Consider the following 27260-nt stretch of genomic DNA (forward strand, 5'->3'; position numbering starts at 1 on the left):
CCAAGAAATATTTGGCAGACAAGTGAGTATCATGAAGTAAAGCTTTTAAAACTTAAAGAAGGAAATGGATCCTTGCTTCCTCCTCTGGGGAAGGTCCCTGCATTACTGGCTTTGCACTTCTGAGATTGTTTCGTTCTTTTGTGTAACAGCCAGTTCTAAACCTGATACAGAAATTGGAAATAAATTGCAGTTTCACTTCCAGTTCTTCGTTCTTCTACTTGGACTCTTTGACAAGACGGTCTTGATAGTAAATATTTTTACCTAAAGAATATATAAGACCTGCCTATTTCATTTCATTTCATTTCATTTCATTTCATTTCATTTCATTTCATTTCATTTCATTGTTCTAGAAAACAAAAGGAAGGTAAGATAGTTGATTAAATAGTACAGCATCTTAACAAAAGAATGAACTTTCCATGTTATGATATTGTTCCTGTTGCTCTGTTCTGAAGTTCCCCATCCTTCAAATGGTCCCAGTTCAATCCAAATGGTACCTTCCACATCACTGCTGCTCTGAAAAGACACATAAAGTTCTCGAATTTTAGCAAGGTTTAATCCCCATCTCCTGGCCTTTTGTAAACCCCTGCTGAAATCTGAAAGTGCCTTTAGAGTCAACATAAAAGGAGGAGAGATTGTACTGTGCTCTGAGAAGCACAAAGCCCAGAGTTAGAAGGGACAGGTGTCCAGAGAGTTTGGTGTCTGCCTTAGAAAAATACATTTAAATCTCTTTCAGTTTTCCATCAGCAGACTGAAAGGATAATTAACATACATCTGTAGCCCTGAAAATGCAAACTGGAAACAACTGTTTATTTTGCCTTGCAGCAAAGTGTAAAAAACCTAGAGAGGCTGTTTGCCAGCTCTAGTTTGGCTGTTTGAATAGAAGGCATCATGTAACAAAAGAGGAAAAACAGAGCAAGGAATGTCATACGCCAAAGAATTTCTTTAAGACCAGTTAACAAAGCATCCTACATCCAGCAGAGTAAGTGGGGCTAGGGAGGAGGGAAAAGATTCCAGACTGTGTAGGAACCTTGCAGGATCACTGGTGTCACTGATGTCAGCTAGAAAACAGCGTGTAAGTCTTGAGAGTCAATGATTTTGTACTTGTCAGGCTCGGAAAGCACCTACCTGTGAAGCAACGTGTAGCAGAGGTAAACCCGTGCAGAGGCAGTGAGTAGAAGTAAGTCTGGGAGAGCTCAAGACACAATTGCGCAGTAATGCAAACCATTTCTGGGAATCAATCCCATATCAAATTGGATTATAAAATGTATAAATAAAGTATATATTGAAACTTGATAATAATTTAGGGAGTGACCTTACAGAGATATGTAGCATATAGGCTGGAGATGCAATCTAGGTGGGAGAAGCAGGAAAGTGCAAATGGAGGAGCAAATGCTATGGTTGCAAAGAACAGTTGTGGGGTTACGGTCCTTCCCCTGATGTGCTTGTGCATTCTGCATAGAAAGTCATTGGATTCAGGCAGCTCTTTTTTGCCGTTTTCTCTCAGCACTGTGAATCTTACATAGCACAGTGTTCAAGCCTCCCTGAAAGGGATCCTGTGAGCCAACCCCGTCTGTATTCTGGAGGACAGGGTGTCTTCCTCAGCTGCTGTCTCCTCAGCCTGAGAAAAACAGACAAATCAGGAATCCAGGTTTCGGCCCCTGGCTGTTGCCCAAGTCCCTAACCTATTGTTTGGTAACCAGGAGGCAGTTCTTCCAGCTCCGCCTCCACCTATCCTTTGGGAAAACTTTCACCGCTGGGCACTTAGGGTTTGTCTTTCCTATGGCAGATATCAGTGTCTTCCGTGGGGAGGAAGGGAAGAAAGCCCTGATCAAGTGGCATTTAAATTAGCACATGTGTCACAGGTTCGCCATCCTGACAGAGCAGCCTAAGATGATGCCGGAAGGCAGAGCTCTGTGCCTCAAAAGGAGCCTTGCATCCTTCCCCTTCTCGAGGAGTTTTGCCTTCGGGTCCCACTGCTGGTGCAGAGGCCACCCAAGGGCAATGGGTGAGGGGTCCCTGACCAGCAGGGGCAGAGGGGTGGGCTTTGCACCTCCCGGCAGAGGCGAGGCTGCCCATGCGTGGCCTTTCTTCCTTGGGAGACCATTTATTATTAATCACTGTATGTAAATGAAGCCTTCCAGCCCCATTGATTGGTTTCGCGCTGCGCTGACGTAAACGTGTGCGTTTTCATGAGCTTCCTGCAACTGCTGAGCAGCCCTCGCGGCGGTCCCGCATGGGGCTGAGAGGTTTTCCTGGGTGCAGTCACACCACGTGAGGGCTGTCTGCCAGCCCCCTGGCAGGATGTGTGTTTGCATGTGGGGATTTCTGCATATTGCCTCGACCTTTGCAGCACGTCGGCTGTTCGAGTGCAACTTGTGGTCCACTGTTGGCTTCCTGTAGTATTGCTGCTTCCAGCTTTCTCTCTCTTACGTTGCCAATCCTTTCTTCCCAGATGTGTTAGCTTTTTCCTTTCGCAAACTAAATTTTGGGTTACTTGCGGCTCGTATTTCTCACAGACCTAGGGCTCTGTGAGTCATTTGTCATATCCGTTTTGCCGCCGCTGGTTTCAGCGGAGTGACTGCATGTTTATCCACACACGCACAGGAGCACAGGAGAGTACCTTGGTCTCAATGCTTGCAAAGGCTCCCGGCGTGCTGTCCTGCGACGCCTCTTCCAGAGAACGGCAGGCGTTAGGTGAGGCAGATCCGGACAAGGAATACAACCCAAGCAAGGCGTCTCGTGCCAGGCACTGTGCCATGCTGTGGTGGCATCTTGTGTCATTGTTTGCTTAAACTAATCACTTGCTCGTTGGGTTTCAGCCCAGATATCCTTCTTGCCATCTGAGCCAACGTACATTAGTATTTCTACAAGGATTTCTTGAAGCACAGCTATCTGGGATGCAGTGAGGAGTGCTCATTCAGGGTTATTCCATTATTGTGGAAGTGTTTGCAAGATGGAGGTCCCTGGGATGTTAGCACCGTACCGATAGCACTACGTCCCCTTACCCACCGGCAGGCTCCTGCTGGGCATCCCGAGTGTTTGAAGCCCAGTCAGATCCAGCTGCAGGGCTGGAGGCTTACTGCCCTGGTTGTTACAGCAGAGCGGAAGGAAGATCATGCCTTTGCCATCAGTTTGCTCTCTAAAGACCATGTCCCAAAGCAAGCGAACGAGTTTAACTGCATAAAGATTCCTTGATTTCAGTAAAACCGCTTACATCTGTGGTGCCCTGCCTGTAGAAACACAAAGTAGGACCGTAGCCTGAGGGAGAAGGCAGGCGTTCATCTTAAAAAAGTTAAAAAATAAAAGATGACATTCCATACTGCAGTGCCTCTCCAAATACCAGGGCTTTTGAAGGATATTAGCGGTGCAGCGAACTCAACAGATAATTCTTTTCGTATGGTGTCTGGATCAGGTGACTCACACATGTTCACATTTTCAGGTACTCGCTGTTGCTGCTTATTATCAGGAGTTATTTTTCAAAATCTTCCTCTTCTGCAAACTTTATTTTTCTTTGTCACAGTCAGTATTTGTATAACAGCCTTTAGAAGAAGGTAGCATAAAGTTATTAAGCCTCGTGGCTAGAATTTTAATGTCTGTGATGATTTATCACTGGTAATAAGCCTGTCCTGTCTGTTAATATTTTGTTTTCTCTGTGTTTGTTTGAGAGACACTGCTTTGGAGCTTTTCATTGCTGTTAAGAGAGCAGGTCAGTTTTCTGAGCAGGTTTTTTTGAATTGGTGCTTCTGGTAAAATGACAAAGATTCCATGTTAAAAGATGAACGCAGATTAGAGAAGACGCAGTTGTCAGACAGGGCTCTTCAGCATTAAAACGCTGCGAGTGCTTTCTCCTTGTCTTCTGCAAGATACTTTGTGCCATCTCCCGCCTTAGGAATGAGTGGATTCACCTGTGTGTATAATTGCTGCGCTACTGTGCTGGATGGGATCTGGTCATACAAAGGCAAAGACTTTGTTTATGGTGCCAACTGCGTGCCCAGCTATGCTTCCAGGATCAGCTCCTAGCTGTTAAGTTTTTAGAAGCCCATAATAATAAAGATTTTAGTGGCAATATGTTAAGAAGAACGCCAGCTTCTTCAGTAGGTGTGGGAGCAAGGGGACCAATTTTTTAACAAGAAGCTTTTACTTTTTCAAAACATTTGCTGCTAGATGAAGATGTTAGTTTACTTCTTTGTCAAAAGTCAGCAATACACTTGACCTGGTGTAGTAACAGGGGTGTCAGAGTCATCTCTACAGCCAAAAGTTTGCTGTCTGCATGACAGATTTTATTGAAAAGGGCTGCCACCATGCGCGGTGCCTGTGAGATTGAGCTGGGGATCTCCAGGATTAAAAGCATGAGCAGTGCGAGCTAAAACTCTTTGGCTGTGAAAGATGGTTTGGACATGTCACGTGTCATCACCAATGCTTTAAAAAGTGAAAGCAAGCGATACCTAAAATTAAAATGTTGAATACCGGCCTGAAAGCCTTATGACTGTATTTCACTGATTTGTATGAGGTGTATGTAAACACAGTACCTGGATCCCAGGATAAATCTGTGTGTTTAGTGTTCCCTAATGCCCTCCCCAGTTCCAGATTTGTGTCTCATTAACCAAGTTCTCTTCTCTGTGTAATTGCCTTTTCCTAGTTATTTGCACAAGATGAGTCAGAATAATATGCTGTTTCTTTACAGCTGCTTTATAAAACAAAATGCTAACCTGATGTAAAACATGGATTTTTTTTGCCGAGCTGCCAATGGAGAGTGCTAAGCTTCCTTGCTCAGTATGGATGCTATTCCTGATTTAGAGGTAAAGAGTGTTTTAAAAATTTAGTATTAATGTATGCGGGAAAACAGCTATTACCGTTCCACACATGCAATTTGCCCCTGACAGCCTGTATCCTTTAAAAATCACTGCTCCTTTAAAATTAATCCTCTGGTTGCCCCTCAAAGTCAGTTACAGAAATGAGACAGAGTAATGGCCAGAAGCCCTGGTGGTGTTTAGAGAAGGAAAGTAAGAGAAAATCAGAAGCTTTTGGAAGAAAGCAGATTTCTGGAGTAAACTTTGTAACTTCCATAGTACAACTGCTCCTGAGTCACTGGCTTTTGTAGGTAACTCGTGTTCACGGAAACACCATATTCTGAGAAGTCATTTAAAGGTAACACAAAATACTGACACGTACCTCATACACAAATTCAAGTTAACTTACTGGATAGAAAGAGAGGATGTTCCAAAGTAAGTCTTAAACCTACAAGTATGTAAACATGTATGCAAATTCAAGCCCATAATTAATAAGTAGAGATTAAAATCTAAATCAAAGAGAGTACTCGCGTGCTTAAAACTCGTATTTAGGGTTTCTGATGTGAAATTGTTAAATAAGCGTATTTTTTAAAATAATGGGCATGCCACCCTACAAGTCTGGTCACTACCATACTGATACATCCCACTTGTCTCTGATGTTAATGCCACTTACAGCTCAAAAAAAATACATCTTTTTGTCTTTCACGTTTTCGTTATTGCATTTGAGTGATCTTTTTCTAATCTGGCTTAGCAATTAGGATTTAAATTCCTAGGTCCATATGTACATATGGGAGTGCTTCAAATATTTTAATGCAAAGAATTTCATTCCTGTAGGGGCTGCTGCTTGAGGGTTGTTTTGTTTTGGTTTGTTTTTTGAGGAAAATGTTCATTTTGATAAACAAGGTTGTTAATTTTTTAGGGAGTATCTAAGTAAATATAAGCAACATTACGTTTTTGGTTGAATCTAAATGAAGGCTAAATGAAAACTGTCATTCTGAGGTTTTGGAAGCAGAAAAAACAGGTAGGTGGGAAGGAGTATGACTTGGCTTGGAAAAGCTCATTCCTAACTCTCTCTAGGCAGACAGATTAAAATTCCTGAGAGTTTAACCTAGACTGAGGGACTTTGCAGAGAGGGTATTTGACACCGTAATGACAGCAGAATCAAAGCAAGCCCAGTAAAAATACCAAGTTTGGGCCTGACTGCTGCACAGAGACCACTGTGACTGCGTGAATCTCTTCTTCAAAAAAAAAGCCCAGTTGTTTCAGTGACCCAGCCGACCCAGGCAGAAGTTGCGTGTTAGTTAGCAAAACAGGCTGCTAGTTTCATCGGTTGGCTTGCACCATAGGTGGGGCTAAGGCTGGGGGTTAATGACGACAATTATTCACAGACAGTTGTTCAGTTTATAGCAACCCAAGGCTTTCTACAAATGCCGAGCTCTTCTGCAGGTATGAATTTGCAGTTTGTCAGCGGAGTAAACAGGAAATCCTGACTTTGAATGAAAAATTATTGCAAGTCACTCTATTTCATTGGCTCTGCAATTAGATTTCATGGTTTCTCGTTCTCCCTAGACGGAGCACATGTTGTTGTACATGTGATTTGCGTCACAACAAAATAATTGGCCTGGGTGCTGATGATATTTGGTGATTATTACTCATCCCATAGCGCCAAAATCTGGATTTAGACCTTTGTGCTGCTGAGGAGTCACAGTCTGAATGCAGTTGTTCAGTGATAAGGAGCATTTTGGTCCCCTGATATAATCCTTAGCTGCAAGTAGGGCTAACAAAACAGGTCACAGAGTACACAAGCAGGAGGTTTTTCTGTTCCCAAAGGCCCAGCTTAATGGTTGCAGCCTCCAAAGTGTCAAACTTGGAACCTCCCTAGCAGGAGCCTTCTAGCTGCAGCAAGTGAAGCAGCAAGTGAAGCAGGTCGTTCCCTTCTGCGCCTCGGATCTTTGTGTCCACCCTTCGTAAACTGAAGGTTCGCACCTGCAGTCTCCATCGATCAGATTTCCTTACTCACAACAATTCTAGCTGCAAGCCATTGTGTCAACAGGCTTTGTGTACTTTGTGGGAAGCTGGTCCAAATCCTGCAGAGCAGCTCTTGGTGTTCTTCGGCCTGGAAGTTTTGTGCTGTTCCAATTTTTTCAACTGACTTTTTAGGGAAGTAAATTGCATTGGAAGAGAAATAGTAAATTAAGCCAGCCAAGTCTGGAGATTGCAGTCTTCCAGAAATTTGCTTACCTTTTGGCTTTAAGTGTGTCAATATAAGAACCAGCAACACTTCTTTTAATAACAGCTTGAGCAGTGAAGAATGGATCTTCGGATATGTGAAGCAGATGAGCCTTGAGTATAAAAACTGGTTGTGTGTATTTGACCAAATGTCAGTGTCCCAGGCAGGCTGCATCCGACTGAAAAGATTTTGATGAAGTCAACTGGCCAAAACATTCTATCGCATGAATACAACATTTTTCCTGAAAAACAAAAACCATCAATGAAAGAGTAAAATTCCAGTGTAAAAATTGGAAGGCCCCAAAATATTCATCAGTCTTTCGTGTTCTTGTACCATTCATCCCCTCTTTCTAACAGATCTGATATGACAGGTGGCAGGATTCATCCGAGCACTTTGCGGAGGAAAATGGTATGATTTTAGTGTCCCTTTGGCTTACAAGAAGAGAGTGGCAAGAGAGAAATATGGTGTTTGTGAATGTGCAGTCCCTAAAATTTCTCATGTGTTGATGTGTTGACTGTTTAATCAGTGTTTATTTGCTGTATGCCTTCCAAACACATTTTTGTATGTGCATTTCTTGCACACTTTTAATATTTCAAGACAAAAATATTTGTAGTAAGATGATAAAGTAGGATAACCAAATTTTGTCATCAGAAGGTGCTTTAATTTGGTGTTAGTGCGCTCACTGTGGTTTGCTCAGGTGGATGTACATTGCAAACAGTATTTTGATACCCGAGGAATAATTTACTTAAAGAAGTAAACACAAAATGCCTCAGAGCTGGCAATATTTGTTGAAAAGGAACAACCTCTCACCACCTATCCACAAATAAAAAAGTAATTTTGTGAGCCATGAAACTTAAGAAGATTATTTTTCTCTGGCTTGCCTTTATGTGGATTCCCTGTTGTCTAGTGTTGCGGTTAAGCTTGCATTGCAAGCTGTCTCTCAGCATATGGGCTACTGGTCTGTCCATCTTTGGATGGACAGCTTGTTTATCACAAAACATGAGGAAACTTAATACCTCTGGTCTTTCTTCTTTTGTCTGATGTGGCAAAATGAGCTGACGTGTTCCTAAGTTACTGCAGGTGAGAGTTTGACTGAAAATAGTGTGATCACATCCTATCCTTTCCTTATGAAACAGCCTGGAAAAAAAAATCCTAATACTAGCACTATTGCTTCACTGAAAGTGGCAGGGAAACATTTCATTTGGAGAAAATGGAGCAGTTTTGCAACAGTCCAACTTTGGTGTGTGGTTACTGACTGGGAGGATTGCAGCTTGATAACCTGAAATCTTCATCCGACAAAGCTGAAAGTGTTTGTTATTAGTAATACCTGGCTTTTCATCTCTGGACTTCATCTGCTTTATAGGAGGAACTGTACCATCGTCCCCATTTGTAAAATGAGAGCGAAGGAGGTGCAGTGATGCGGCCAAGGGCAGCCCAGAGGCCAGTGGCAGAGGCAGCTCCCCAGTCCCCTCCTCTGGCACCCTTCTGTCCCAGCCATGCAAGCTGACAGAGGGCTCGAATCACATGAATAGGCTGGTTATCTACAAAGTCATGCATATAGATACTAGTCATGCGGAACTAAGCTTTGGCCCCATTTTCATACTGAAGATGAAAGCAGCTCTGCAGAAAGTGTATTTCAACTTTCTGTCTTAAAAAATATGCTGCTAATTAGGGATGTAAAGGGGCTGAACTCAGCTGCAGGACTGCTGATCTTTCCTAGTGAGACATTGCCTGCCAGCATTGTTTGGACTCCAACTAACCCTTCATTGTCTTCTATCTCGATGAGGTCCTGAGCATGCACAGGAAAAAAGGATTGATGTCTTTATATTGTCATTTCTGGCTGTCTGCAGGATACCCTTCAGCCATTTTCAGCAGTGCTCAAAAGTATGCTCTGCTGTTTTTAATCTTGTTTTGCTTTTTGTTTTTGCTGGTGGCACTCTTCCATGCCCAGAGACTTTTTTAATTTTTACTTTTGTAGCCGTGCAATTCCACCTTATTAAGTTGGATTCCGCTTCTAGTCTCACCCTTCACAGAGTTATCTTTTTTAATGGGTGAAAAAGTGCATATGCCAGCATTCCACACCAGGAGTTCTAGTGTATGATGTACATCAGGGAAAGAGTTGTGCTCTGCTTCAAATATCTCGTAGTCCTGATAAATGAGAGTGAAATTCTGCAGTCTCCAACCAGCTTTAGTTGGATTGTTGTTCAATTTAAGTACTACAGGATCTGAGTCACGGTTTTTAGGTTGGAGAAGGTTGGATTTTTTTTTTTTTCATTTTAGGATCCTCTGGGGAAAAAAATTAATATTTCACATTTTTGTAGAGCCGTATTTTAAACAATGGTTTAGGAAAGATACTGCCGTACTGCTAACTCCCAGTAGCACTAGCTATTAAAAAGTATATTAAATCCACGTGAATAAAAATGGCGCGTTATAGAAAAGCAAAATACCCTATTTTAATAATGTATTTTGAAGAGTATTGCTTTTATCCATTTAGAGCTGTGTTAATAAGCTAACTGCAGAAGATCAAGCTGCTTGCATGTGTTGGGCAATAATAAGCAACTTGAACCACTTTCCAGCAAAAATACTATAGGCCTTTGCTTGACTGCTGTGCAGCGACTCCAGGGATTTCAGGGGGAGATACAGATCTCTGCAATGCTTCTGTGTGCTTTTGCCAATCAAAGGCGTTTACAGTATGTCAAAACAATCAGTGATTACTGCGCTGCAGTTTTAATTCCCTCCTTTTGCAAAATAAAAGGACTTGTTCTTGTGGTTTTAGTGCCCACATAAGCATCTCTGCATGCTGAAGTAAAGCTTTCTTGTCTGTGCATGTGAAGCTGATAGGTATTTTTGCACAATACGTGGGTTTTTGTCAGTGTAGAATTGTGTTGGAGCATAATGGAGCAAGGTCTGGGAACTGCTGTGGTCCGAAAGCCACCCCGATAGCCTGGAAGTCCTGCTTCTGAACAGCAGCACACCCGCAGCACAGGGGTTGTGTGCTAGCCGTACAACATGACACCTGCTGTCCCTCCAAGTGGAAGGAGATGGATGCATCTGGGATGCCCTTCAGCTGCGGCGGGCAGCGCTGCCCTTGTTGTGACTGCTGCGGTAACGTAAACCTCCGCAGAAAGCTGCTTGCCGTAGACAAACAGAGACTAGGCTTGCCGTTTCTCTCTGCACGTCTCCGAGAGACATGTTTCCCATTTTGCGGGGAATGTAGAGCTCTGCAGAGCAGAACACCCAGGAGGGGGTGCAGCCTCCTCTGCTTCTGCACCAGCCCTCCCAGGGAGCTCCTCCGCCTGCCTGGAAAACGCTGCCTTATCCCACAGGCAGGCACGGGGATGATTTGTGCTTCTGGGAGCCCCCGTTTTTCTCGGAGGGCAGCTCCGCGCTGCCTTCCTTGCAGGGCTACAGATCTGCAGCCCCAGCCCGACCCACCCAGCCAGCGCCTCGCTCCGCAGGCTCCCTCGCCTCAGCACAGCCACTATGGGAGGAAGGGGCTGCAGTACGAGGGCTGCCAAACCCAACCCCGGGAGAACCAGTTGGAGACACTACCTGAGAAGTCAGCAATTGCTCAGCACCACTGAGAGCAAAATATTCATGCTGCTTTTTACATGCTAGCCTGTAAACTGCAATGTAAGTAGGCAGATTTCTTGGTTCCCCATCGGTAGTCCCTAGCAACACCGTTTGATAAAGCCCTGCTCTCGTTTGAGAGGTCCAGGCTGAATTTTCTGTTCAGCATTCCTGACCCTAGAAGCCTGGCATTTGTTTACTGAAAAAAAAAAAAAAAAAGCACAGTTACGTCTTTAAAGCTCTGCTGCTCGGTTGGCAAACAAATGCTGGGAAGTGCAGCTCTGCTGAGGTTGTGCAAAAAGAAAGCAATTGTTATTCATTAAGCAGATGACAGCAATGGGAGTAAAGGGGATAAAACTCGAAATCTGAAACCACCTGCTTTAATTTTAGCCATAATTGAAGCGGCTGCCCATGATGTTGCTGATGCACGTATCAGATTTGCACGCCATGCACTGCTCTCCCTGATTTCTGTGGCAGCAAGCTCCAGCCCACTGTCTGCTCTGCTTCAGGAGGGGATGAATCTCCTGTTTGATTGCAGGTTATAACGGGCACTTTAGAATCTGTTTGTTTCCTTCCAGGAGCAAAATGCAGTAGCAGTCTGGCTCTCCGATAGACAGATGCTTTAGTCATTAGTGAGGTTTCTGTGACTACAACACTGTGCCCTAGTATGGGTGCACTTATCTCTTTTGTTCCTGGTTCGAAGCAGTGATGCTTTCCTCGCTCTTGTGCTCACGCGCCAGCTCCCTTTCTCTCCCTCCCTCCCTCTCTGCCTTTGATCTTGCTGATATGGGGAAAAATATCGGATCCAAATCTTCAGCATATTTAACCAAAACATATTGTAGGACGGGAATAATTTGTGACCGAGTACAGCAGCAGGGGGCTGCAGTATGGTTGCTTGTACTGCTTGCTTTCCATTACTGCAAAACAGCAGCAATCATCAAGGAGTGCTGGGGTTGTTCTGCAGCTAAATAAGCACTTAGAGCCTCGGCGTTCATGGAGGGCTAAAGTGGTTTTGCTGGGAATGGATGGGGTGTGCAAAGCTCGCTTCTCCTGGTCTCTAATGCAGGGATTCTGGCGAAACAGGCAAAAAGAGAAGAGATCTTTCCTAATGGCAGAAAGGGTCTCATCCTTCCCTAAATTCCCTAGAGTTCTTGCCACAGATTTAAAATGCTATAAGATAACATTGTCGCTTCATATTTTGACCTCATTATAATACTAAAGACATAAGTCTGAGAGCTGGGGAGCTCGTAGCAAAATCAGCAAAGGCAGGACAAGTCTCGACCTCAGCTGCACAGTGCAACGTTAGAGTGGGAGCATTATCAGCCTATCCTTGAGCTGTTTAGTGCAGATTTATACTGCATGTGTTTGTATGTCTATGCCAACTTTCAAAAGCTATGAAAAGCTTTTTTATGGTTTCCTGTGATGATACATAGTCAAGGGGGATACTCGGATGAATAAAGAAATATGCCACAAAATGGGGAGCAGGTGAGCTGCGTGACAGATGCCTGTGCTGTCCTTTACTGTGTTTGGTGCTGCTCCTTAGCTAGTGGTCAGAGTTGCTGGGAATATGACATGGGGCTTAACTGCACTTGGGACGTTGCTTAGGAGAAGATCCTCACTGCTTTGGAGCATAGCACGTTGTGCGATCTAAGATCCCCCTTCCCTTCTGGTCAGCATTCCCTGCTAAGCATGTCTTCATTCCTCCGCATTACTGATCATTTACAGCTGTTAGCTTTATTTCATGAGAAATTCTTAAAGGGCTGAGACAGTAACTGGACTGCGCTGTTCTGTAATGCAGCCCAGAGCTGGCTCCATATTTCAAGCAACCAAATGAGATTCTCAGTCTAGTCCCAGCAGACATTGTTTGTCTCGGTCACAGGAGTCCACATTTTTCTGGGATCTCGTCTCTCTTTGGACATCATCCTTGTCATAATGAAGGGGAAGACAGCTATGGCATTCAGACAGTTGAGGTGTATTACCCCAGTACTTGGTAAACTGCCAGCATAGCCTTTGTTCGTCCAAAATGTAGATACTTCCAGCTTTAAGCAAGCATATGTTGTATTATAGAGTGGGATGCATTATCTCCCTGATTTGCTATCAGCTTGTAAAGTGAGCTGCAGTGTTTTCCCCTTCATACTTTCTTTCACCGTTACAGTCTAATACCTGTATTTAAATCATGAATTACTGAGCCAATAATCACATTGTGGGCACTTACTTAAAAACAAATAGTGAATGTCAGAAAATAATGAGTTCTGGGAAAGTATCTTTGGCACTCTTTCCCCTGGATACTCCTGGTGATGAAGAGGACCCCGAACAGCTTGTCGTGTTGTTCCTGTTCCTGCTTACACACAGCTGAACTGAAACCGAATGCAAGCCTCCATCTTCCACCAGTGTGTATCTTCCCTTTATATGCTTATAAATTCTCCTTTTATTTATTAATTCATTGGCTTTGTTACATGAAAGGTGTGTAGCTGCCTTGTCCACAAGGCACGGATCGTCTCCTGCAGCCCATGCCAGCACAGTGACATGGCCCCGCCACCCACTGCTGGGTGGCAGCTGCTGCACTCCTGGGTCATGCCTTAGGAAAGGGACAGGGGATGGTCTGGGTGTGCTTGTACAGCCCCCGATTTAGGCATAACTCAGAGAATAGTCTGCCTAGGCACTAGGCACCCATTTCTTTCGCAGAAAGGAGGCCTGTGATGCTCCAAATGTGTCTCTGTTTCAACTGTCCCCTACTGGCGTCCTTTCAGCAAGTCCAAACGGACTTGAATTGGTATCAGAGCTCATGCTCCTTTGAGAGCTACGTAGCCAGCAGATGCTTTACAGTGAAAGAGAACATCCTTTGAAAACAATCTGGTGTTTATTAATCAACAAGAATGCAGTGTTTGGGGTCCTTTGGCAGGAAGAGAGAAGGAAAGCACATGTGGGCCTGGCCTCCTGAGTGAAAACATGCAGGTTGCCTCTCCTTGCTGCACTGAAGAGCAGATTTCTTATAGCACTGGTATGTCAGCACCTAGCTTTCAATTCCAGTGACATTTGGCAGGATTCAATGTGCTTATGTTGAGACCGAGTTGCCTGAGAGGCAGCAAGCCATTCACCTGCTCTCCGGTGTTGCCCTGTAGTTGTCCGGATTCATTAGGCTCTCTTTTCTTAGTCAGAGAGTTCTCTGGACACTTAGTTTTAGACGCCCACGTATGCTCCAAAGTGCCATTTTTGGTAAGGCAGGCATTCAGAGCTTATGTAAAGCTGCTCTGTGTTTCTGGTTGATGTGGGCAGGCACCTGGGCTCCGTTACTCTGTCACAGAAGACTGAAATGGGTATGGACAAGACCGAGCCCTGGGCCTACCTGGGCCTTGTGATCAGTGCCCTTGCTCAAAGGCACAAGTCTAGAGTCCAGGCACTTCTGAGCCGGGGGCATTGTCCCAGTCCCAGTTCCTTGCTGTTTCTCAGGAGAGCATCCTTGCCACCCTTCCCTTAGCTGCTGTGCAGCCGTATCTTGAGAAATACGAGGACAGGGAGAAAACTTGAAAGAAGAGGTGGAGCACACAGCGAAAATGGTGGCCTAAAGCAGTTGTTAGGACACGCCAGGGGAAGGAGAGTGCCAGACTCTCCTCCTGGTGTGTGTTACACATTTTACATTGGGTAACACCACGACCACCAGGAAGCACCAGTGTGAGCTGGTCTGGTTTTCCTGCTCCGGAGTCTCAGAGATGCCATCTGTTCCCCATTTATTACAGAAGTTATTTAGGTGGCCATGTGAGACAGACAGCGTTACCCTCTGGGCTTCGGTGCCTTTGATGAGGCAGTATCCAAGTTTAAAACTTAAATTAACGGGCTTGATTTTATTGCCTTCATGTGTTATAATGGCCATGAAATGAAATCAACAAAACTTCTTGTCTGCTCGTTGGTCTTCTGGTGTCTCCCTGAAGTGTTTCTGTCATATGCTGACATTTGTTGATACTAAGTATGCTGAGCGGCCTGCCTGAAAACCAACAGCCGTCTCCCCTTCCCACCCCTGCACACAGGGGTCCCCCCGGGGATGCGGGGTACCTGTTCCAGCGCTCCCGTGGCTTGGCGGGGATTCTGGGATGAGGGGCACCACATTTGTAGTAATCTTGTGTCCATTTCTGTCCTACAGATTGATGAACTCCCTGAAGGAGCTGTGAAGCCTCCAGCAAATAAATACCCCATCTTCTTTTTCGGGACTCATGAAACGTAAGTGAATGAACGCAATCTTTGAAACGTCTTCTTCCACTTCAGCTAATGTCATCTCCACAGATTTTATTGTAACAAATCCTACCTGAAGCCACTGGGAGACTAGAGAGAGGTCCTACGAGCCTAGCTTATTTGTGTTAACATACAAGAGTGAAACCTGAAAGTAGGCATGAATGCTGCTGTGTGGATGTTATACCATGGTCTAAGGATAAATAATAATCAGTTTCTGTGTTTCTTGTAAAGTGTTGGCATAAATTTGTTACAGGATCACGTGAACTGAGATGCAGGGACAAAACTTTTATACTTGGGTATACATAATAGCAGAGACCAGCCTGTTGTATTCGGGCATGTTTGGGTTCTTGTCCTGTGTGAGAACTCGTTTAGTAGTTGGTAAAATGAAAGGAAGCAGACCCCGGAGTCTCACGCAAGCCTCACATAGCTTTGAAATGTATGCATTCCTTTGAGATTTGTGCTGGGGATATTGTAGGCTAGAGCTCTCAGAAGTGATGGAAGAACAGAGCTGGCTGACCTCGTAGGGAGAGAAGGGATCAGAACAGACAGGGTAAGTAAGTTAGGTCTCATAGTAATTGCTACAAAGTACAGACTTTCAACATTACAATTTAACCAGCCTCTAGTCTATTTGAAATTGTGTCTGAGCTAGTTTTTGAGTTTTGTTCTGTTTTTTTAAATCATAATTTCCATTCCATTTTGCATGAAATGTTTACATTTTAAAGCTTTTCCTTCCCCACTTGCAGGCAACATATTTTCTAGAATTCCTTAAGAAATGGAAACATGAAAAAATGAAATTCTGATGACATTTTAAATTCAGTTTTAGAGGTTTAAAGTTTTATCCACAAATTATTGTTTTTGAATTTTAATGTTTTTCCAGAACATAATAAGGCCCATAGCTCATGCATCATGTTTCATTTTTAAAATCTTTAAGGACAGCTTCTGCTTCATCAACATCAAAATAGCCTCTCTTCTAGTTAAAATATTTCCTACTGTTGCTGTAATGAAAGTCTGATATTTTGATATATTGTGATCTACTGCTACTGTCGTCATGTAATAATCTAAAAAGAATAAGGATAAGCTAAAATAAACTTATGATGCCTCAAAATCAGAAACCAAAATGTAATTTTATTTTTTCTTAATGAAAACATTTTTCTTAGAAACATTTTGAGAAAAAGAAATCTGACCACTATTATTCTGAAATGAATGAATCCCAGACTGCTAATCTCTTCTGTTTTGGATTTTATTAGCCTGTGATCTGACTATAACATCTGACACAGGAAAGCATTTCATACTTACTACCTTAATAATTTAAGAAGCATAACAGCTAAAAATGAACTGTAGTTTGCAGCTTATGAGTTTTATAGCAGAGTAGTGAAAACTGTTATACTCTCCCAGTGGCAATGAATGTATTTCAAAGAAGTGGACGCTTCTTCAGTGTTTACCATACATAAAAGACTGTAGAAACATTTCCATGCTTTACTGTTGAGCTAAATTAAGGTAGGTCCTGGTAAATTTCATAAGGTTTTCCTTTGTTATTTGTGTTAGAACTGTTCTTATTGATCTTGGGCAGATCTCTGTGCCTCAGAAGCCCATGTGCAAGAATGGGCAACTTCCCTATCTCGCGATGATGTTATGAGACTAAATGCATTTTGAGAGGTGGAGCTCTGAGATCCTGTGACAGTAGAGACCACAGAGTTAACTTCAATTGCAGAGATCATCAGGAAAGTAGGACGGTGATTATAGTGAGGGACAATGTGACATGCTCAGCTCTGGTCATTGGTGACATGGAATCTTCCATGTGGGAATGAAGTATTGTTGGTTTTTTTTTGCCTTCACTGTTTTTAATTTAATGTATGATTAGGCATCCCAGTACTGTGATACAGAGCATAGTAAACACACCAGATATAGTCAAACAGTGAAAAGGAAATTATACTTTCTTCAGTTTTACATAAGAACATAGAACTTTACTGTAAATTATGTAAAAGTAGGATAAATTACCAGTCTTTTTGGTTATTATTATTTTTCCCTGCGTTGTGGTGCCTGTGCTTGAAATTAGTTGGTGCAGTGCGTAGCTGACATGCAGTGGCAGAGCACAAAATCCCCGCTTTGCTGTGCTGTCTAAAAACCAATTTGGCCACAAGCACCCTGTGTCTCATTGTTTCCTTGTATTACTCATCTGCCTATACTCACCCATTGTTTCTTGTCTTATATTATAAGAGTTTTGGGAAAGAGAACATTTTTATTGTGTTTGCACAGAATCTGGTATGTGGGGGGCTTAATCCATGGAAGATGCTCCCAGGCTTACAGTATAAATAATACTAAGTGCCACTGCTTTTTCTGTGTAGTGGTACAAGGGATAAGTTTTTTGCTCATGGGTTCTGGGCATTCCTTAAATGCTTTAGCTTTTCATATGGTATTATTTTTAGGCCTTTCTGGATTTGTAACACATAGGATTGGAAGTTTGGTCCCTTGCTGTTGCAGGCAATTACGTCATATAATCCCTTTCATAAACTGTTCAAGTGCCAGTTCCCAGCAGTAGTTAATATAATAAATGAGACTCGTTTTAGTTGTTTCTAGAGAGACACAGCATGGTTTTGCAACATCAAACATTGGAATGGTGAGCCAATCCATAAAATCAGACTCACAGCAGTAACTCAAAGCCAGTGGTAAATAAATAAATAAATAAATAAAAATGAAAAACACAATGATGGAATGAGCAGAAGAATAGGGAAAACATTTGCACTGTTAATGTTTTTAATTTAAAGAGGAGGAATTTAAGTCCTTTTTTGAATGCTACCTTTGTTAAAATGCAGCGCGTTCCTGGGGCCCAAAGACCTCTTCCCATATAAAGAATATAAAGATAAGTTTGGGAAGTCGAACAAACGAAAAGGATTTAATGAAGGCCTGTGGGAAATAGAAAACAACCCTGGAGTAAAGTTTACTGGATATCAGGTAAATGGGTTTCACTTCTATTCCTCCTTATCTTTCTTATTTTCTTTGAAGACTTCTTATCTATGTAAACACTGTATGAGTGATGATGGAAGGTCCTGGTTTTGGTGGAGCTAGAAAGTTTCTCAGCTGGTGATTAAAGTGTAATCGTATAATATAAAGACAACTGTGGTCCTGCACCGTGTGACAAATTGAACTTTAATCATACTGCAGGGCCCTTTGCTTTCTGTGATATTCTGGGATGGTGAAGTGGAAAGTTCTGCAGCAGATTTAACTGAATTAAAAATTGAAGGTTTTGTTTACTCCACTATAAACGTGACTTCTTCTTTCTGTTGTTTATTTTTATATCAAGTTCAGTGTATTTTACACAAACCTTAAGGTCACTGCACTTTTGATTTTTACATTGGTATGTATAACACATAGGACGCCACTGCCAAAGTAGTGAGGGGTGAGAAGGTGGAGGTTTGGGCTGCTGTTACCAGATAATAGCTGCTGTACAACAGCTCTCCCTGTTGGATATCAGGAGCAAAAAGTGAGTGCAGCTGGGGAGGGAGAAGAGTAGTCAGTGTTGTCGGTGGGCTGTATAAAACCAGAGAACTTAGCTCGTTAAAAAAGTGTGGTCCTTTGAAGGTAGAAATCACCTCCAAAAGACGGCGAACACCTATTACATTATTAGCACAAAACCTTACAAACCAAAGATACGGACCACCTGCAGACAAGCTGCTGCCTCTCTCTGTTCCTGTTTCACATTTTCAGCCCTACAGATGTTTTGCATACACTTGCGGATTTAAAAAAAATCTCGTGAATAGTCTGTGGGAGATGAACTGTCAAAGAGCTCTCAGCCTTCTGGTCAGTGTTTGCTTTTTCCTAACACAAAGGTCTTGCCCTTTGAGGGAGTTTGTAACGGCCATCTTTTCTCCTGAATAAGTCTGTCCTATATGCAGCCAAAGTCTAGAAGTTTCCATAGTTTTGCCCAAAAAGGAACATGCCAGATCTCTCCACTGAACAACCCTTGGTTCTCTAGCAAATGCACTTCTGTTATCAGATCTTCTGTATCTGTTTAAATCCTTCAGAACATACTATCCCATGATCTGCATCTGATAACTGTTTTCAAATGATGGCTGAGAAAATTACCTTTACAGCCCTCTTTCTTGGTAATTGTAAGAATAACCTGGGCTCCTCCTGTCTAGAACATTTAAAGCGCAAGCTCTTTATTCCCAGTGTTTCTCTGTAAATACAGAACAAAAATTAAGTGGTAGATTTTTGTGATATTTTTGTTGTTTATATTATTATTATTAACATTATTGTTACTTTAAAGGCAATTCAGCAACAGAGCTCATCAGAAACTGAGGGAGAAGGAGGAAATACAGCAGATGCCAGTAGTGAGGAGGAAGGTGATCGGGTAGAAGAGGATGGAAAAGGCAAAAGAAAGAATGAAAAAGCAGGCTCAAAACGAAAAAAATCCTACACTTCAAAGGTTATCTTCTGAGTTTTTCTATTGTTACCCATATGCATTAATAACCAAGACACTATGTACCTTGTGGCTATCTGTCCTTCCTTCTTTAGTGTTTTGATTCCAGTACTGTAATGATGGTGTTCAAATGGGCCCTTGCTGTTGTAGACAGCCTTGGTGAGACAGCAGTTGAAATACTCTGCCCTGTTCTTGTGCCCATGCTTTTAGAAGGCATAAGGATGGGAAGGAGTTCAGAAGATCTGGAAAGAAAATCCATGCAAAGTTAGCCTCAGGGTTCTCAGATCTTGAAGAAATTGAGAAATTCGATAAGCTTAGATAGGGAGTTCCACATAAAGAACAATAAAAATGCTTTAGGAGTGTGCCTTCTGGGAGACATGAGCTTAAGGTTGGTCCCTGTCTGGGAGAATTCAAGATTACCTCTCCCATCTCCAGTGTGAATGCCCAAGATACCATAATAAATGGTAGGGTAGGGTCAGATGGGCTCAGTTGCTTCTGCTGTAGTTGTGCTTAAAATACTTCAGTACAGGATACAGAATGGGAGAGAGAAAGAACTAATTCTTTAGTAGGGTACTTAATTAGTAGGTAAAAGACTTACATTATAGTGTCTGCCTACCCTGTGAATATCTAAGTAACAGCATAGATAAGAAAGCTAAGAGTAGTGGGTCTCAGACTGCCTTATAATGGCTGGTCAATGTAATCACCTATGTACGTGACAATTTGGGGATCAAATACATTCCTCTTGTCATCTGGGTGATAGGGAGTGACATTATAGTCACTTCTCCAGCTCCGTGCACACCTCCAGGTCTGTCCTTTGCTTAAAAAATGGTGGAAGGTGTGGCAGTCACACTCCTTCACATTCATGTTATTCTTTTGAAAGTGAAAAATAAATGAAATGAAAAGGAGCAAGTAGACAATCTAATCCAGGCTTAATTTGGGGGGGGGGGGGGGGGGGTGGGGAGAGCAAGAGTTTTTGTGGTTCATCTACTGAACAAAACGTTTTAAGTAATTTCACCCTCTTTGTGTGTTTTACATTAGAAATTCAGGTCTGGCCTACCATCTTCTTTCCAGAAGACTCTGGGCAAACAGAGGATTAGGAAAATGGTGGCTTAATGCCACAATTTATCCTTTTGTACTGTAGAATTGCATAACATAAAGGGAGCAGGAAAGATATATTGGTTCCACATGGCTTTAATGTTAATATATTAAAGCTGACAGCACTAAAAAAACTATGGAAAGCAGTTCTGCTAATGTTATTCTCATTTTACATCTCTGTGTTTAATCAAAACTTTTGTCAAGCTGGCACCATCTGTTTCATTAACTAGCAAAACCTACAACAGGTGACCCAACACTAATACCCACCTCCTATTACTGTGTCTGTCTTACAGTCAACTGCGCTGCCAGCCTGTGTTGAACAGAGAATATCTCCTTTTGCTCCAGCTACTTAATCTGAAAAACACTTTTCACCCTGCATTTCCTACCCAGTATTCACCTTGAACAATGAAGCACATGATCAGGCAGCATTGCAGATATGTTACAAAGATGTCTTTCTATGGCTGAAGCTTTGTTTTTGCTTTATAACTTTGTTGTCAATCATTTTAGAAATCCTCCAAGCAGTCACGGAAATCTCCTGGAGATGAAGATGATAAGGACTGCAAAGAGGAAGAAAATAAGAGCAGCTCTGATGCTGGGGACGCAGGCAATGACACAAGAAACACTTCTTCAGATTTGCAGAAAACCAGTGAAGGGGTAATCTTTCATTAATATAATTCACTTCACGTGCACTTTGCTACCACAGGGCTCTGAAGTTAGGGGTGAAAGGTATTGTGCCGCAGTGTGTATACCACGTGCAGATCTTTCCATATTGTGTTTAAGTGCTCAGAATGTGTCTAGAACAGAAACATGGGGTTTCTCTTCTATTTTCTCCCCGGTACAGATTTTGCTCTAGGGAAATGACTGAATGAGAAAAGATACTATAAGCACTGTTTTGTTCCAACACTTGCGTGGATGTCAGCTGAGAGTAACTTTTGAAAACCATGAGCTGGAATGATACAAAACTGATGTGAGAGCAGAATCAGACTGTTTGCACAATGCATTTTGGCTCACTAAACAGTGGGAGCCTGCTTATCCTTTCACACTTGTTTGAAACCTGTGTAAATCCCACTGACTTCTTTAGAGTTCACGAGGTTTCCTGTGTGCGTTATAGAGTCTGTATACTTTGGGTTTTAGGGAAGATCCTGGCTTGGGATCGGATCTTCCAAGGAAAGGGTCTGCTGTAGATAATGGTATAAAAGTACATACATATAATTATATAGATAGTGTATATATAGTTGTATGCAGCTTCAGACACTCCTTGTGTGTTTGTGTCAGTTGTGTGCTTGTGTCAGTATTATTTTCTTGTGACCACAGCAACGGAAAGGAAGGCTGCTAAGCAGGGTATTGGCATGGGAATTGGTTAACCGTCAGCCACCTTTAACAACCAGTACTATTTCTGTGCCTTTAGAGCAACACAAGCCTCCGTGCTCCAGCACTTACAGCTCCTCTCAGAACCAGTTCTTTCCTGGTTCCCATGCCAAGGCCCTGCCACGTGGCCAGCAGCCGGGCCGGGCTGTCACTGGAGCTGCTGAGTGACACGAATTCCCAGGTGTGGGAGGGAGCCAGCCAGCCCAGGCTCTCATCTGACATTGCCGAGGTGCCTTAGCACCCAGCTGCATGCTCAGCCTCAACCCTTTCTCACAAAACACAACCTCTGGGGAGCTGCTGTCAACTCATGCTTAAGACTCCTCCCAGAGCTTCCTGTCCCCTTGTCTGTCTGAGGTACTGAGTGTCTGTTTTGTGGCTCTTTGCCTTAGGAAGACTTTGGTATGTGGCTCCTGGGGCCTGGACCCTCTCGTTCACTCTGAAGGAGCAGCTGGCCTGAGCCAGAGACGGGTGCAAGGAGCCACTGCACCCAGCTATGCCTTCCCAGCACCTCACCCACATAACCTGAGAGTTTAGGGCTGATGCGTGTGGTGAGTGCACAGTGTGTGTGTTGGCCATGTTCTGGTTAGTGAACCCTGTGACACTTCCATATCCTCAGAGAGGTATTTGTGTGAAAAACCTGGCCGTGAGCTCTGTCTGAGGTGGCAGGAGTCCTGAGGCAGGTGGTCTGAGGTTCAGGAGGGCCTGCTTTGTTTCCCGTGTTTGCAGCAATGACAGGGGATGTCTGTGAACTTCAGGCATGTTCTCCTTGTAAGGACCAAATGCTTACTGAGTTAGGTCAGTCACAGATTAAGTGGCTAAAAAGTCCCACAGAGTGTTGGCTCTGTGGCTGGTGATATTCATATAGCGCTTCCTTCTGTATGTGACATGCTTGTAGCTGCTGGGTTTAAGAGCCCAGCGTGCTAAATGCTGTGCTGCTCTGCAGTGTTTTCAGGACTGCAGATATCTCAGCCCCTGTGCTGAAACGCAGTCAACAGTCTCTGTGCCCTGCCTGCCAGCATGAACTCTGCAGAAATATTCACAGTAAACATTGTACCCATGTGAGGAGTTCACTCTGCTCTGACTTCTGCAACCCCAGCATTCAGGCTCGACATCACACATCAATGACCAGTCTTTAACTAGACCTCTGATGCTTTTAATATTATGGGAAAGGTGAAGTTTTAGTAGCAGGTGCAAGAAGAGGTGGTTTTGAGGGCAACTGAAGATCAAAGTACCGCCAGGTTTGCAGGAATTCACATCCTGATCCAAATATTTTACCTTGGGCCCATTTCTGCTGCAGACTCAGCATTTCACATGTAAAACCTCTTCTGCATTTGCAGTGCAGTTCTCTCTCAGGACCACGAGGAGACACTCCATCTCTCGGCGTCCTCAAAGCCAGACCAGGTGTCTTTTTAGAAAGTATCTTTAATCAGGCACAAGGCACTTGGGGAAAGAGGAATCAAGATTTTTTTTTCGGTTTGCATTAAACAGGCGCTCAGTCTGTAGCTCCTGGCTAGTTGCTTTCTTGGGTGCAGGGCCGGCTGTCCTGCAGCCATGTTCTGCCAGGGGGCCCTGGGCTCCTCCGGCCCACACACTCAGGCTTCTCTCCTATAAAAAGGAAGGTGGAAAAGGCCAACGCATGCCTTCAGAGTCGGGATGCAGTCCTGTTGTCCACACCCACTAATCCGAACCACATCCAGGTCAGATAGAAGACACGGTCGTAGGTGAAATCCTTTAAAAATGTCTTTAAAATCGCTTAGGCTGCGAGGGGAGCACAGGACCGGTAATGCCCAGTGTGAAGAAAATGGGCTTCCCCCTCACACGCAGCGCTGTGAGGCCCGCCAGGCTCGGGAAGCTCGGCCATAAGATGGCGCCAAGAGCACGCGGAGATGAAGATGGGTGCAGACCGCGCCCCCGATCCTAAAGGCATCGGGGGGCTTCGTGAGGCTGGCACCAGAAGAGAGCTTGTTTCAAGGTAGCTCGTAGGGAGGTGCTGTGAAGGCAAAGAGGAGAGGAAAGCACGAGCTCAGAGCCCAGATCTCAAGGACAGGCGTGTTTCCTTCTGCTGGCTTTGCTGCTGTGACTGGCCGCTGGGAAGAGGCCTCGCAGTGGAAGCTGTGAGGGGCCGTGGCTGCGGGCTGAGGCACCCCGCATAGTGCTCCCCAGGGCTGTTCTGCACCTCCCAGTGTCTGACGGGGCACAGCTGGCTAAAAGACACGAGTTTTTGTCTTCATAATAATGAGGTAGTGGTTATGTTTTATAATCCCTGGACTGCAAGCTGAAGGCACATCTTCCCTCTCCGTGTCAGAGGGAACCTTGTCTTTTAATCGTGCTCTTAACCTCAGCATTATGGGGATCTTCTTGAAGGGTTAACTGCTGAAGTCAAATGATTGCAGGAGCATCTTCACCTCTACTTTTTTAATGAAATTTCTAACCTCCAGGTGGTAAAGGAAAGCTTAGAAATGTGAAGTGATGGCTTCCTAAAGACTCAAAACCCAGAGCAAATAAAAGTACTTCCAAAGCTATGATGATTTTTTTCAGCCAATTTCATACTTTTCAAGGGCTCAACTCATGATTTTTTTTTATCCCTGGGGTTGACAAAACTGCTTTTTTTCTTATCTTTTCTTTTCTTATCTCTTAGTTTCTCTACCATTCTTGAGAACTGCAAATACTCTCATCAGAAAAGATGTGAGCTTCCTCAGACTCAGCCAACTTATAATTGCATCATGCCACCACTACCTGTTTCTTTCAGTCTCTTTCCCTCACTGCTGTTGTTTGGCTGATTCCCTTGCTAGAAAGATATAAAGCCTGAACCTCAGGGTTTTATTATCTAATATTAATTAACTAATAATATGTTAACTAAGACGGACCATCCCACAGCTTGCTCAAATCAAGTCACAGACCCCCCATGGCAGTCCTCTGCTGTTAAATACTAAATTGTTTTGCCTGTCTCAAAATACCACATAAACAGAATACTCCTGTGGAAAGGTATTCATGGCTCTGTATTGTTTACTTTCTATGGTGCAGAATTAGCTCATAAATCAGTGAATTCATGGCAGCAGATTTACATTCCACATTTAAATCTCTTGTGACTTGTGCGTTTGGTTCTTGGCTGGCATAACTCTGAAACGTTGTAACTGAACACCTAAATCGCTTTTTACTTTCAATGCTCTGGATACCCGTAAAATGACATTTGAAAGCTGACTGTAGTCTCTAACTTATAAGGAAGTATTTGAATGTTAAGGCCAACACTTAGGGTATGGGGCAATTTTTTCTTTCAGTATTTGTTATTTTAGTTACTAGTCCAGACACTGGCTTGGTAAGCAAGGCATTCTGTTCGTGTGAGCCTGCTTTCCCTTTATACGAGGGGGCACACGGTTGCCTTTCAGGAGGTGAATGATATTACTGAGTCTATGAAAAGTACTAGATTTGTTGGAAATTAAATATTTTTTTTGGTCCCGGTACACCCAGAATATTGAAGTGGGGTAAAGGACTCTGATCTTTTTACTCACTGACAATCAGTTAACATGGGAGTCAGTGGATCTATTTGTGGAGGCAACTGCTTGCCAGCATGAATAAGGGGATCAAAATCTGGTCCAAAATTACTGCCATCTGATACTATTGCAATTGGGAGAACATATTTAAAACAGCCTGTGTCCAAGACATATTTTTTGTTGTGATGTTTGTGGGGTAGCAACAATTCCAGTTACTGCTGTAAAAGAAAAGTGTTACAGCCATACTGGCCAGAGAAATACAGGTTCATTTCTGATGTGGTTTTGAGATGTTTGGTTCCTTAGCTTTTCCTTCGTTATTTATCAAGAATTACATTGGCTAGACTGCATAACAGCTTTGGGGTTTTATCAACATGAAAAGCATAGCATTTAGGGCTCTATTCTACGTAAAAGCATTATGTGGGCATTCGTCCAGAGAACTAAAATAGAATCTGTGTTTGATTTTTTTTTCCAGGAATTAGGTAAATTAAAATTCACCTCTCCAAAAAAGTGGTTGTAAAAATGCACAGTAAAAATTTTGGTGTAAAAACCAACTGGTGACATACTCTCAACTGGCATAAAGAGGTGCGTTGTCTGCTGCCTTCACGCAGCTCAGAACAGCACTGCTCAGTAAGGCAATGGGACGTAACTCAGGGGGGACATAAATGTCTGAAGCAGCTGGTACAGATGAAATACACTATTTGCATCTCTGTCTGCATTGAATTCTGTAACCATTTTGATCTCAAACCAACATGGAATAACAGCAACTGTAAAAAGCAAGTAAATAATTATCCTTCTGCCCATCCAACAAGAGCTGAAGTAAAAGGTGGCTGAGTTGCCAGGTACTGTCATGGAAGGAATTTTCAGTGCCAGACAAAACAAGGCAATACGGGGGTTTAGCTTTATTCCCTGCTCTCTGTACTCCCAGTCCTTCTGTTACAGCTCCAAACTCCATTTTATTGCTGACTGCAATCTTTCACTTGCATCACCCAGATTCTGTGCTGTTTCTTCTGTGTGCAGCAGCGTTGGCCAGTGCAGCACACGTTGTACCCTGCCTTACAGTAAAGCCGAGTGGTGTGCTCAAACAAAGATGATGTGAGGTGATCTGCTTCTGAAGAGAAGCGAAACCATGGAGACCATGGAAACTGCTCAGCTGTGCCGCATCCTTGTTCAGTGGCCGTTGAGGGAGCTGGCAGCGCGTGCTGCCCAGGCAGATGAAGGAGCCTCGAGATGCCCAGGTTCTCCCGAGCAGCCCTGCTCATCCCAGGGGCTGCACGTATGTGGGGAGAAGAGCTCTGCTGCCTCCAGGGACAGCTGGGAGCACATGTGGAAGATAAAACCTGTGTTGTGGTGGAAGAGCCTCCTGGAAATTGCTGAAGCACTAGAGGATGATTTGCATACCTGGCTCTTTGTTCTCCCTCCTGTGCTGTGCTATGGCTCAACAGACACATCTGTGAGACTGGGTAGTGCAGCTATTAGCATTCGCAGCGTGCCACGTGAGCAGGGTGCTTACCCAGTCTGCTGGCGTTAGCCCAGAGGGGCCTTGTTAATAAGTGCAAAGCTTTAGTACTCCGAAAGGACGGCTCTCCTTACGGGGTCTGAGAGGGATGCTGCAGGGACCGGCTGTTTGAACACCCATCCTGCCTGTCAGAGCTGGCTGGCAGCTGCTGTTAAGAACTGGAGTCAAAGGCATGGCTCAACTGATTAATCATTTGTAGTTGCCTTTATGGGTGTCTACACCTCCCTCTGAGGGGAACAGAAGTGGCAGTGAACCCCTCCAAGCCATGTCTCCAAAGCATCTGTAATAATCATCTCATTGACTCTTAAACAGGGGAGAAGAGGTCAGTGGAAGCGTGGTGCTGTGGATGAGCACCATCGCTGCACTTCTCGAGGGGAGGCAGGGCTCGGGCAGTTTCTCGTAAGACATCATTACGTGCATGAGCATTTTGTAATAAATAACCCCTTATCATGTGTCGTTAGTCAGGATGTACCGGGACCTCCCACACGGAAGGTGCAGGTTTCCATTACTTACTGTTTGCACTGCAGCAGTTTGCATCCCCCTTGTAGTACAA

The 27260-nt window shown here is 43.6% G+C and overlaps 1 protein-coding gene across 1 annotated transcript in view; it reads left to right on the forward strand.

Annotated features, from left to right (window-relative positions):
- HDGFL3 (HDGF like 3) overlaps positions 1-27260 on the forward strand; it is a 37752-nt gene that overhangs the window by 7893 nt on the left and 2599 nt on the right. The window contains exons 2-5 of the mRNA XM_067003897.1: positions 14729-14805; positions 17631-17769; positions 19085-19243; positions 20840-20986. Of these exons, the coding sequence (XP_066859998.1) occupies positions 14729-14805; positions 17631-17769; positions 19085-19243; positions 20840-20986 (522 nt within the window). The remainder of the gene's footprint in view (positions 1-14728; positions 14806-17630; positions 17770-19084; positions 19244-20839; positions 20987-27260) is intronic.

Source organism: Anser cygnoides, chromosome 11 (genome assembly GCF_040182565.1).
Source record: "Anser cygnoides isolate HZ-2024a breed goose chromosome 11, Taihu_goose_T2T_genome, whole genome shotgun sequence".
NCBI lineage: Eukaryota > Metazoa > Chordata > Aves > Anseriformes > Anatidae > Anser > Anser cygnoides.